Source organism: Parus major, chromosome 22 (assembly GCF_001522545.3).
Source record: "Parus major isolate Abel chromosome 22, Parus_major1.1, whole genome shotgun sequence".
Lineage (NCBI taxonomy): Eukaryota > Metazoa > Chordata > Aves > Passeriformes > Paridae > Parus > Parus major.
Genome location: NC_031790.1, coordinates 239,956 through 251,953, shown reverse-complemented (window position 1 = coordinate 251,953; position 11,998 = coordinate 239,956). Strand labels below are relative to the sequence as shown.

Sequence of the window (11,998 nt, the reverse complement as noted above, 5' to 3'; positions counted from 1 at the left end):
TCTCCATCCTCATCCTCACTTCCTTCATCTTCATCCTCACCATAGTCCTCCTCCTCCTCCCCCCACGCCCCGCCGCGCCTGCGCGATCACCGCCCCGCCCAGCCCCGCTCGGCCCGCACCTGGGTGCCCCTCGCCCACGGATTCGGAGGTGAAGAGGAAAGTGCCCTCCTCGATGAACACCTCGTGGAAACCGTTCAGCTGCCCGTTCATGGCGGCGCGATGGGCGGCGATAGGCGGAAGGAAAAAGCGCAGGACCAACAAAACCCAGGCGCGGCAGCGACGGACTGAACGCGGCCCCTACCGCACCGCCTCTAGTTATAGCCTCCTCGCTCCGCCCCGCCGCTGCGCCCAGCCAATGGCAATCGCAATACGCGCCACGGGGGCGGGCGGCCAGAACCACTGCAGTCGGGCAGGGGAGCACGTTACGTAACGCGGAGCTCGGGCTCAATCTCCGGGGCAGCCCGTAGCACCCCGCTGCCAGCCGGGCACTCACCGGAGATAAACCGCCCGTCAGGCCATCTCCTGTGCCCCGCACGGCGCAATGCTGCGGACGGGCACTGATGCTGCCGCCGTACTCCCCCGTAGTGACCGCATGGTGACTCCCGCGCTGCCCGGCAGCTCGAGGCGCGCGGCGGCGCACGCATGCGCCCGACAACAGCACGGTGCACGCATGCGTACTGCATAGCCCGCGGGCAGCGAGGACGGCCCCGCCCCCCCGCCGCCATCTTGCGCCATCAGCGTCGCCATTGTGCGACCTCGGGCCCGTCGGGACCGAGCCCGGCACGGCCCTGCCCTGTCCCCTGCCCCCGCTTGCAACCGGTCCCGTGGCTACCCCAGGCGCTGAGGCCCGGCGGGGCGGGTCTGAGCCCGGGCACGGCCCTGATGGTGCCCTAGGCCGTTGGGGCCACTTGACGCCTGATGCAACCGGCGGCCGGTGTTGCCAATACAGGAGCGGCTCCGGCTCCGGCTCCTCCCGCCGCCGCCGGGCCCGGCTCGGAGCACCCCCGGTATCCAAGCATGACACAGAGGGCTCGGCGGGAGCTTGGGCAGGACCCTGTGCTCAGGACTGTCAGAACCTGACAAGCACAGACAGACGGCCCGGAGAGATGAACATCTCGCACCCACACAGCCAGACCTGACAAACACCCGGAGCCCCCAGTCTGGGACACACGGACACCCCTGTGGGCAGGACAGACACCCACAAACACCCCTCAGTCCAGGACACGACAGCTGGACACCTCCATGAGGGGCGGGGCCGTGGGATAAGCCCCTCCCCTTCATTTGCATAGCGCGCAGCCCCGCCCCGCCCCTTTGCGTTGGGGTCCGGTTCCATGGGGCGCTCCAGGCCCCTCTGATGGGTACCGGGGGGCCCAATCCCCTGCCCCTTCCCCCACCACCACTGGAGACCGTCTGGATTTTTGTAAAAAATGGTTTATGGGTTCCATTTTTGTATAAAACTTAGGGGCAGCTGAGCCACTCGCCCACCCCCCCAGCTGCCACCCCACAGCCCGCAGTGTGTCCTAGCAGAATCTAAACCCATCCCAATGCTTCCTCTACAGTCAATCCTCTCTATGCTCTTCCTTTGAACTACTCCTTAAAAAACATTCCTGGTAGCCCCGAGATGTTCCTGTGCCCAGGTACAGTACGATGACGGGGGGATTCGGTGCTGCGCTTCCTCTACGCCGTTTTCTGTTGTCCCTTCTTTCCAATCAGGGACTTGTGGATGTGGGGAATGACACCTGCAGAGAAGAGGGGAGAAATCCTGTCAAGCCACTTGCAGAATTCCCAAGAAACAAAAAAAATCCTCCATTTCCCATTTTGTGACAATCCAGAGTGAATCTAGGGAAGCAGCAAGCCCGTGCATTTACACCAACTGCCAAATTCCCATCTGCTTCCCCACATCTCCCCTTCTTGCTAAAATTCCTACTCAAGGATGGAAACACAGGAACACCACCTACCTCCACCAGCAATGGTGGCTTTGATCAGGGAATCCAGCTCCTCGTCACCGCGGATCGCCAGCTGCAGGTGTCGGGGCGTGATCCGCTTCACTTTGAGATCCTTGGAAGCGTTCCCGGCCAGCTCCAGCACCTGCAGGACAGCGGGAGGAGGTGGGAATGCCGAGGGCAGGGGGGCTGGGGCTGGGGAGGAGGCTCCTACCTCAGCGGTCAGGTACTCGAGGATGGCTGCGCTGTACACAGCCGCCGTGGCTCCCACACGCCCGTGGCTGGTGGTCCGAGTCTTCAGGTGCCTGTGGATGCGGCCGACTGGGAACTGGGGGGCAATTAACAACCTCATTAACACCTACAGACCCCCCCCCCCACAATGTGCATATTTACACCCTACGCTGTCGATTTGGGCTGCAGCTTCCAGGACTAACACTCCAAAGAGAGGACTTAAGTATCACTATCCAGTTTATTTATTACTAATTAATATGTAATATTTATGTTATAATAATACATTATATTGTTATTATATACATTGTATATTGCTATCATATAATTTAGTAAAATGCAGCTATATCTTGTATAGCATAAAATAATTGTATTTTAATTATTAGTTAGAAAATATAATTAATTCTCCCAATTAATCCTCCCATCCTCTCTGTCCCACCTGACAGCAAACCCCCTCTGCAAGCCCAGGGCTCCTCATCGCTCCAAGTTGAAATACTCAGTTTTTTAAACCCCAGAAGAAGAGGTTTGGGGCCCTCCAGCTGCTCAGCAGTCCATGTGGTGGTGATTCCCTGTGCCATACCTGCAGCCCGGCTCTCTGGGAGCGCGACACGGCCTTGGCCTTGGCCTTGCCGCTGTCCTTGCCCGCCTTGCCTCCAGCCTGGGGGAGAAAGGGGCCCATTAATTAATCCCCGAATCCAAACAATCTCGTTAATTCTAAGCCAGAGGGACCTGCTGCAGGATAAGCTGGCAGCTCCCTGGCAACTCAGGGCCTCTCAAACCACGCAAATTCAAGGGGATGATAAACAAGGGAGGTTTTCAGGGTGCAGCAGCTGCTCCCTCACCCAGGTGTCTTATTCCTGCTGCCACTAATCCCACTGTTTTCCAGAAGATGCCAAGTGGGGGGGAAACAGCCCAAAATCCCATTCTTGGGCATTTTTTTCCAGCATTTATGAGCTCAGCTTGTTTTCAGATTCAATTTCTCCACATACTGACACTGGACACTAGGCAGGACACTGTTCCTGTACATGGGAATGAGAATCCTGTGGGATTCAAGGGTAGTTCCCCTCCCGGAAATCACCCAGGAGCCCCAGAAATTGTGGATTTAATGAAAATCATGTTGAAAGGGGTGGAAATGCCAAAGCCAAGAGTTTGGGAGTTGCTGAGCAACAAGGAAGAGCCAAGCATGGGTTTGCTGGGCTCTCCCATCCGCTGTCAGGAAACCCATGGATTCCAGGGATATGGGAAGACCCCGTGACATCATTAATCACTAATGAGAGCTGTTCCTAATGATGGTGAGAGCCACGGGTGATGAAGGAAGGCAGAGGGAGCTGCACCAGATGTCAGCTACTCAAAATCTGCTCCAGGTAAAAAAAAACAGGGATAACAATCCCCAAAACCAATTTCTCCAGCCCACACAGAGACAAGAAACAACAGCAGAGGGAGATGGGAGCCTGAAAACACCCTGGATACTCACAATCCCTATTTTTATAGCATATATTGATCCCACAATCCCCATCCCCTCTAAAAATGAGGAGTTTCAGCTCATGGTGAGGGAGCTGAAAGGATCCAGAAACGCCAGGAGAGCAAATGGAGCACGTTAATCCTTAAAACAAGATGCTGCTTAACCAAGATCTGGGTCACATCCCAGCCAGGTGGGAATATAACACAAGGTTCAGTTCAAACAGTGGAAAAAAAAATTAATCCCAAGGGGGCATTAATTAATCCCAGGCTGATTAAAATAAGCAGAGGGCACTGAGTGAAGCCATGGGGGACCCAGCAAATCCACTCTGTGTCCCTGCAGCCATGACAGGAAGGGTCTTCAGGGATGACTTGGAGAAACTGTGAAGCACCAAAAGTTACTTTAATCAGGAGAAAACATAGCTCCATAAAACTGCAAAACTCAAGGAGGGCATTTTGGGGGAAGCAGGATTTGAGGGGTGGAAAGGGAGATTTATGGGCAAGAAAGGGGGAGGCAAGGGGGATTTGTGGATATTTCCTTGCTCTAGGAATAAAAGGCAGTGTTGGGAAAAGCACTGGCTGTTCTCACTGAGAGCTTTTATCAGCCAGCTGTGAACTTTCCCACTGCCCCATCAGGTTTTCCAGCCTGGAGCTGCCTGCCTGATAGATCTTCCCAGGGAGGGGTTGATTAAGAAGAGCAAGAAAGGTTTCGCTGTGGAAATCTCGAGGTTTGTCCCAGTTTTCACCAACCCAGCACGGGGTTTGCAGAGGGAACACGGGAAGTTCCCCCAGCCCAGTCGCCTCCAGCTCCCTATGAGAGATCATCCCACTCTGTGCTGGGAGCGAGGGCTTCTGGATTCCTCCCTCCAGAGGAAGCAATGCCGAGGAATTCTCTCCTCACCCTCCGGGTTGCAGCTCCCAGGGACTCAGACAATCCTTGTGACATCTCAGTCCCTTCTCTCCACCAAATCCCCTCACTGGGAGCACATTCCCATGCTAAATCCTCCCTGGGTCTGACCCACTGGATCCTTCACAGCAGGCAAACTTTTCTTCTTTCTTATTGCTTCAAACAGGATAAAACCCTTCCAAGCAGCAACTTCTTATCTCCTGCAGCACATTCCCAGACATCCCTGAGCACAAGTTCTTGGCGGCAGCAGAAGTTGCATAATACAATGGTGTTTCCATCATCGCGGAGGGATCGGGGCCGTTACCACCAGCTCCACAACCTCCACGAATCCAGAAGCCCCCCACGGAACTCCCTCGAGCCCACCTGTGGATCCACAGAACACCCCAAGAATTCACAGAATCCCCTGAAACACCCACCACCCCTCTCCCACCCGGTACCACAGAACCCCACCAAGTCCCAAATCCACAGAAATCCCTTATGGATCCACAGAAACCCCCCAAGCCCTCTGCAAATCCCCAGAACCTCTCCTGTGGATCCACAGGATACCTTTACAGAAAGACAGAACCCCCCGCAGCTTCACAGAACCACCCGAGTCACCCCAAAAACCCATAGAAATCCCCTATGTAAGTACAGAGCCCTCCCGCAGACCCAGAGAGTCCCCCAGGCACTCTGCGAATTCACGGAACCCCCCCAATGAGCCTTAGAACCTCCCAAAGCATCCTGCAGATCCGCGGAACTCCGCACAGAGCCACAGAACCGCTGTACCCCATATCCCCCTGCCCGCCTGCGCTGACAGCTCCAGACCCGGCTCCCCCCATTCTCCCTACGGAGCCACAGGAACGGGGCACCGGAGAATGAACTTCCTTCGCTTCCCCCACGGAGCGGGCCTTTCCCCGAGAGGCGAGCTCAGATGTACCCGCGTACCCCCGGAGGAGGCGCCGGGCGGTTGACAGACCCCGCTCGGGCCCCTCGATTGACGCTTCCCCTACGACAGCCACTTCCTCCCGTCCAACCGAGCCGCAAGCGGAACACACCGCGACCGAGGAGACACCGGCCGACACTGCAGCGCTCTGACAGCGCTGGAGGGCACCGGCGGGCCCGGATTTGGAGGGCAGGACAAACCCCCTCCCCAGAAGCCAGGCGGCAGCGGCCACGGGGCACCGGGGGAGCGCCGGGCCGGACCCAAGGTCACGGATAGGGGCCCGTCCTCCTCCCCCCGCCCGGCCTGGGCTGACAGCGGCGCCCATTGGCGGCCACACAGGGCCCGGCTAAGCCCGGCCGCGCTGTCCTGGCCGGCCCCCCAAGTCCCGAGCTCCACTGCAGCCCCTGCCCTCACCATGGTACCGCCGCCGCCGTCCGAACCCCGAAGCCACCGCCGCGCCCGACCCGCCTCAGGAGCCGCCAGACAATGACCCGCCCGGGCGGGGGCGGCGGGCCGCGCCGCGTGGCCACCAATCACCGCCTCCCATACTAATTTGAACATCCCGCGGTGCCCAATGGGAGAGCCGCTTCTTTCCCTGTCCATCTCTGGCTCCGCCCCGCGGCTCGTTTAACGGCTGTGTTCCTTTTGCACACGGCACACAGCGGGGTGAGGGCGGGGAGTGCTCGCGTCGGTGATGTCACCACCCGACGAATAGTAATAACGAGCACCGCGGCGTGAGGCGGGGTCAGGGTGATTGACAGCTCATTGATCCAATAGCAAGAGGGTGATGTTTCCCGCCCATTCCGTCGCCCCGCCCCGGGCCGTGTTTGTTTGAGGGAGCCGGGGGGGGGGGGGGGGGGGGGGGGGGGGGGGGGGCGGGGGGGGGAGGCGGGCCGTGAGGGGGGCGCGGGGGCTTGGCGGGCCCAGGAGGGCCCCGGTTCCCGCCAGAGGGTCCCACAGGGCCCTGCGCCTGCCAAAGGGCTCCGCGGGGCCGTGGGAGCCGCTCCTGACGTGGCCGGCCCTGCTCGGGGCTGAGAGAGGCCCCGGCGTGAGGGGATCCTGCCCGGGGACACCCAGGCCCGCCGGTGCCTCTGAGCCTCCCTGTTTCTTTGGGGCACTACACAAATAACCCGGCGCTGCCCCACAGGCTGAGGGAGAAGGACAGCGGTAGTGAGGTAACATGGACCCCGCAGCCCCGGGGCTGGACCGGGGGCTGGGGCGGACCCTCAGAGGCCGAAGGGACTGCCAGTGGTGACGGCAGGGATCAAGCGTGGCCAAAAAACTCACGGCACTGTTATGGGGAAGAAAGCCCCTTTGCCCAACAAACGTTTTACAGAAAACTCAGTTTCTCATGACGAGCCCCTTTCACTGTCCGATGGAACCCGATTGTGTGACAAACGGAGTTTATAAATGGAACTGGGGATTCCCGGGCGAGGGTCGTTGGCGGGGCAGCAGCTGCGGAGCTGATGGGCCCCACACAGCGCAGCCCTGCCCGGGTTGGGGCCGGAGCCCGGGCCCCTCAGCGCGGCTGCACCCGGCGCGGTCACTGTCCCCACGGCCATCGGTTACCGCTCCTCAGTTTCCCTCCAGCAGCGGGCGGGGTGGAGGGCACCGCACAGTCCTGCCGGGGGGGCTCAGGGGTCCCAGCCCCACGCCCACCCTGCTCCAGCCGGAGGTACGGGCTGGGGGAGGGAGGCACCTGTTACTGGTTCCCCCGCCTGTCCCGAGCGCCGTTCCAGTTTCCCTGCATTGGGCAGGGCCGAGCTGCACCGCACAGCTGCAGCTGCCGGGGACGTTCAGGGTGCCGCCGGCCCCTCATCCCGCACCTGTCCCGGCCAACAACTGCCCCAGACTGGGCCCCTCCGGGCTCCATCCAGCTGACATCCCCGGCTGTCCTCGGGGCCCCTCCAGCTGTCCCCAGCTCCCCCGACCCCCGGGTCCGGCCGAGGGGGGAGCCGGAGCAGCTGCGGGAATATCTGGGCCGGGGCTTCGGGGGTCGCAGCAGGCCCCGGAGCGGTGACAGTGACGGCGGCGGCGGCTCATGCGCAGGCGGGTCCCCGCGTGTCCTCAGATGAGCCCGAGCCCGCAGGGAGCCGCAGCGCGGGGGGCGGGGGCTGCGGCACTGCCGGTGGGGACACGGCACCGCGGGGACACGGCAGATTCCCGGTACACACACGGGCACCGCGGGGACACGGCACCGCGGGGACACGGCACATCCCCGCTACACACACCTGCACGTGTGGCACAGCCGTGTGATGGCACGCACACCTGACACACCGTGCACTCGTGTGTGTGGCACACATCCCTGTCCCATCTGTGCACACACACACCTGTGCACGCACCTGCCTGAGCTATGGCACCGCACACGCGCCACGCCAAACCCTCCCAGCCTTACACCCGCACACGGCAAGCCGCCATGTGATGGTACACACGCCTTACACACACTTTACACACACACACCCACAGGAGGCAGCCATGTGATGGCACAAATGCCTTATAGTCTCTTTACACTCACCTTACACACACCCACACACACATTATTCCTGTGCACACACCAGCCTGAGCTGTGACACAACGTGTCTAAGCCACGCCAAACCTTCTCCCTCCCCACCGTACTGGTACCTCACACTCCTCTGAGTCAGATGATCCCCTCGGGACAAGATGGGGGACCCAACGTTCCCTGTTTGTGTCCCCGCCACCTTCACATGTCCCTGTAGAGCTGCAGGGTGACCACCCCACCCCTCACCACAGTGGTGACACCACCTCCACTCTCCAGAGCCTCCCACGGCACCCCCAAGGAGCAAGTCAGGCCCAGGCTCGTTTTCATTCACTTTTCCGCATACTTTATTTGTTACAAACATACAATTCTTTAAATATAGACTGTAAAACTCCATTTGCAAAAATCTGCTACGTCAGGAGTGCTCGGAGCAGGAGGAGTTCGTCGCGTCGGCCTCATCTGCGCTAGTGGTAACACCCAGGACCTGCCTCCGGCCCCTGGAGCCGCCCCGCCGGCTGCAGGGAAGGGACACGGGGGCCCCGGTCCCCCCGGCTGCCTAAAGTGCAGGTTTGCTTTAGTTTTTGTTTTTCTTTCATTAAAAAAATAACAGGAATAAAACTTTATTTTTTTTTCTCTTTTCGGCAAAGGGACATCATGGCGAGCGCTCGGGGAGGGAGGTGGCGCTCCTGGGATCTGCTGCTCTGAGGAGGATCCGGTGCTCGGAGGAGGATCCGACATTCATAGGATCCAGTTGTCAGAGGATCCAGCTCTCCGAGGAGGATCTGCTGCTTGGAGAAGAACCCAGCTCAAAGAGCAGGGTCCAGTGTTTGGAGGATCCAGCTCTCAGAGGATCCAACTCAGAAGATCCAGCTTTTGGATACAATTCTTGGAGGACCCAGCTGTCAGAGAATCCAAGTCTGGGAGCGCCTGGCTCTTGGAGGAGGATCCAGTGCTCTCCCCTCTGATGCTGTCCCAGCCTCCTGGCTGGGCTGACCCGTGTGCTGGGGCCTGGTGAGCCACCTGTGCTGGACCAGCTGCCTCTCAGCTGCTGCTCCGAGGCCAGAGCCCCCTGGGGCCGCTGTTGTGGGGCTGAACCCCGGGGGCTGCGGGCTGTGCCGTGCTCCTTCCTGGCTGTCCTGCCTGGATCTGGGTTCTCCTGCCAACACCCAACCCCGGCTCCGTGTGGCTTGGCTCCAGTGCCGCTGGCTCTACCGGCTCCGCGAGGATAAGGAGGGCGATGGCACCTGTGGCCTCGCCCTGCAGGAACATCTGGGAGCATCCATGAAGGCAGCTGGGATTTCCCACTGGGAACACCTACTGAGCTCCGTGGTGCACCACCCTGCGTACCCCCAGTGCTCTCTCAGCTGCTTTTTTTTATCTTTTCCAGTTTTTTTGCGTTTTTTTTTCCACTTTTTGCTTTTTTATGAGAGGCCAGTGAGGGGTTGGGTTGGTTTTGTCACCAACATGAGGAGCCGCCACTGGCACTGCCCCCCAAACCATCCTACACTGCTCCCGAATCGCCTGGAAACAGGCAGGAGAATCCGAATTTTCTTCCATGTTTTTTAGGGCAAAACGAATTGAAGCTGTTTGCACTTGCCCTGGAAGCACCACCCACTCCAGACCCAGCCATTTGGGGTATTTTCCACTGGGTTTTGGGGCATTGTACAAGACTTCCAATATTCTGTCTGTACAGCCATCATCGCGTTCTCCATCAACCCCTCTGGGGCAGCAAAGCTGGAAGTACCAGGAATTTGGGATATTTTTCCCCTATTTGTGGTTTAAAAATAAAATAAAAAAAAAAAAAAAGCAATTTGCCCATTTTCTACAGAATTCAACCCAAAACCCAACCGAATCTGAGCTATGTACACACAGCCATGTCTATACACACAGAGATGGGAAGGGGCTTCAGGGGAGATGCCGGCGTTGTCCTGCTTTCCTGGGAAACACCCAACGGCTCCTGGGGGACTCCAAGAGAAAAACAACCCCAAACTTCTCCCCCAAGATCCCCTCCCCCATGGCAGCCCCCCTGGCCGCTCCCCTTGTTTCAGCTGGCACCTCAAATCCCCTATTTTCCCTATTTTATCTCATTTTGTCTGTTTTTTCTGCTGTCTTCCCCCGACGTGCTCTGCTCTTCCCACCCAAATGGAGCTGTGGGAGGTTCTGTCCATGGATCCAGCACTTCTCTGGCCAGGAAAGACTCCCTGAGCCAACGCCGGGAGCTTTTTTGGGTTTATTACTGGATTTTGGTGGTTTTGCCTTTTTTTTTTTTTTCCTCTTCCATGTATTTCTAGCCAGCTCCCAGAGCTGGGCCGGGCCAGCAGTGATTCCGCCGCTCTCCCAGAGTAGAAATAAGGCTAAATCACCGCAATTCAGCCAAAAGAAAGAAACCCAAAGGAATATATATATATTTTTATATATATATATATATATATATCTCTCATCCTCTTCAAAAATAAAAGGAGAGGTCCCGCGGCTGGACGCCGGTGAGTCCCGCGGAGGTGGGAGCGTTTTTCCCCCCAAATCCATTGTCGCCGTCGTGGTTTATGGTTTTTCTCCGTGGCAAAGAACACAGGACCAGGAGGATGGGTGGATACAGCAGGAATTCACCGGAAAGAGCTGCCTGAGGGTACAAAATACAGTACGGACACATCAGCCATCGAGGAAGGACTATTGCTCCCGTGTGATTGAGTGAGGGATCCGGGTCCTTTGCGACGGAGAAGGCTTAAAAACGGGATCAACGGAAGAAATTCACTTTAAAAATCCCTTTAAAAACAGCGACGGCAGCGGGAGCAGTGGGAGCAGCGGGATGGGGCCGGATGGACGGATGGACAGCAGCGTCCCTGCGGTGCGGGGGTCCCCCAGGGCTCTGCAGCTGTTCCTCACTTCCCAATAAATATGGAGAGTGGGAGATGCCGGATCCATGGTAATAAATTAAGGAGGCAGCTGATTGGGCTCCCAAAAATGGATTAAAAGGAAAAAAAAAAAAAAGAAAAAAAAAAGAAAAAAAGAAAAAGAAAAAAGAAAAGTCCTAAAATGGTGAAACCGTTGGAGAAGAAGAGGCAAAACTTTGGAATGAGAGCGATGGAGTTCAGAGTTGTGGGAAAACGGGGTGAAAAACCGGAATTCTGGGAAGGGCGGGACTGAGCTGAGGGAGTGAAAAAGAATTAAAAAAAAAGACTATTTGAGAGTGGAAAAATGTGTTTAATAGGAGGTGGTTGTAGGGACCAGGCAGCGCCAGGGCCAGGCCCAGGGGGGCATAAAAAGACAAAAGGAGGCAAAAAATAACAATAAACCTCCAAAATCCACCCCCAAGGTGCCGGGGCCGGGCGTGGCCACGGATTTGGGGCCGGAAAATCCAATTTGGGTGAAGCCAAGGGGCGGATTCCGGCGGGTCCTAGTGAAACGGGGCCGGAGGCGCCTTATTTGGAGAGAAGTGGAAGATGGTTCGCCCCGTCGAGTTTTTCCTTGTGCTTTGTGCCGGCGCCTCCCCCTTTCCGGCGGGAAACGGGGAGGGGGGGAAAAACGGTCAGAAATCGGCAAAACCGAGAAAATATTCCCTAATTGTCAGGGAGCCGCCAGCTCGGGGCCGGTTCCAGTTCGGGTGCCCGGAGTTTGCATCAAAAAAACAAACAAAAAAAACCCCCAAAAAACAGAACAAAACCAAAAAAAGAAAAAAAAAAAAAAGGAAAACCAACACCAAACAAAACAAAACAAGCCAAAAAAACACGTGGAAAGAGGAGAAAAGGAAAAAAAAAAAGGAAAATGAAGGAAAAATCACAAGCCGAGGGAACGGCTGTTGGTCCAAGGTGCCTCCGCTGCTCCCCCCCGGCGCTGCCGCAGCTCCGGGGCCCTCGGGTGCTGGTTTTGATGGGGGGGCTCCGGGAGGGGAGGGGGCTGCGGGGGAATCCCCGTCCCCCCCCCAAAGCAGCGACTCCTGGGGGCCGGGGGTCCCGTGGTGGGAGCAGGGGAGGGGGCGGCGGCACGGTCGGGCCGGTTTCTCTCTCTCCGGTGGCGGCAGGAGGGGGGGCTCGGGGGGATCGAGG

General features: G+C 58.0%; 2 protein-coding genes and 1 long non-coding RNA gene across 5 annotated transcripts in view; 1 reads left to right on the top strand and 2 right to left on the bottom strand.

Annotated features, from left to right (window-relative positions):
- Positions 1-301, bottom strand: part of MAT2A (methionine adenosyltransferase 2A) — a 5,126-nt gene extending 4,825 nt beyond the window's left edge. The window contains exon 1 of the mRNA XM_015648751.2: positions 120-301. Within this exon, the coding sequence (XP_015504237.1) occupies positions 120-210 (91 nt within the window). The 5' untranslated portion in view covers positions 211-301. The remainder of the gene's footprint in view (positions 1-119) is intronic.
- A 1,110-nt stretch (positions 302-1,411) lies between these two features.
- On the bottom strand, positions 1,412-6,076 carry LOC107213884 (histone H2A.V). Of its 3 annotated transcripts, XM_015648770.1 has the most exons (5): positions 5,873-6,076; positions 2,752-2,829; positions 2,158-2,271; positions 1,959-2,088; positions 1,412-1,739 (listed from the first exon to the last, which is right to left on the bottom strand). In XM_015648770.1, the coding sequence occupies exons 1-5, from the start codon at positions 6,059-6,061 to the stop codon at positions 1,678-1,680; spliced, it is 573 nt and encodes a 190-aa protein (XP_015504256.1). In that variant the 5' UTR covers positions 6,062-6,076; the 3' UTR covers positions 1,412-1,677. The 3 variants fall into 3 exon arrangements, with proteins under 3 accessions (XP_015504256.1, XP_033375313.1, XP_033375314.1); XM_033519422.1 differs by having other exon boundaries at positions 1,959-2,271; positions 5,873-6,034; XM_033519423.1 differs by lacking the exon at positions 5,873-6,076 and adding an exon at positions 4,531-4,858 and having other exon boundaries at positions 1,959-2,271.
- A 287-nt stretch (positions 6,077-6,363) lies between these two features.
- Positions 6,364-10,187, top strand: LOC107213879. Its single transcript, XR_004500077.1, has 2 exons — positions 6,364-8,522; positions 8,603-10,187. It is a non-coding gene; the product is annotated as an uncharacterized LOC107213879 (long non-coding RNA).
- The last annotated feature ends 1,811 nt before the right edge of the window (positions 10,188-11,998 follow it).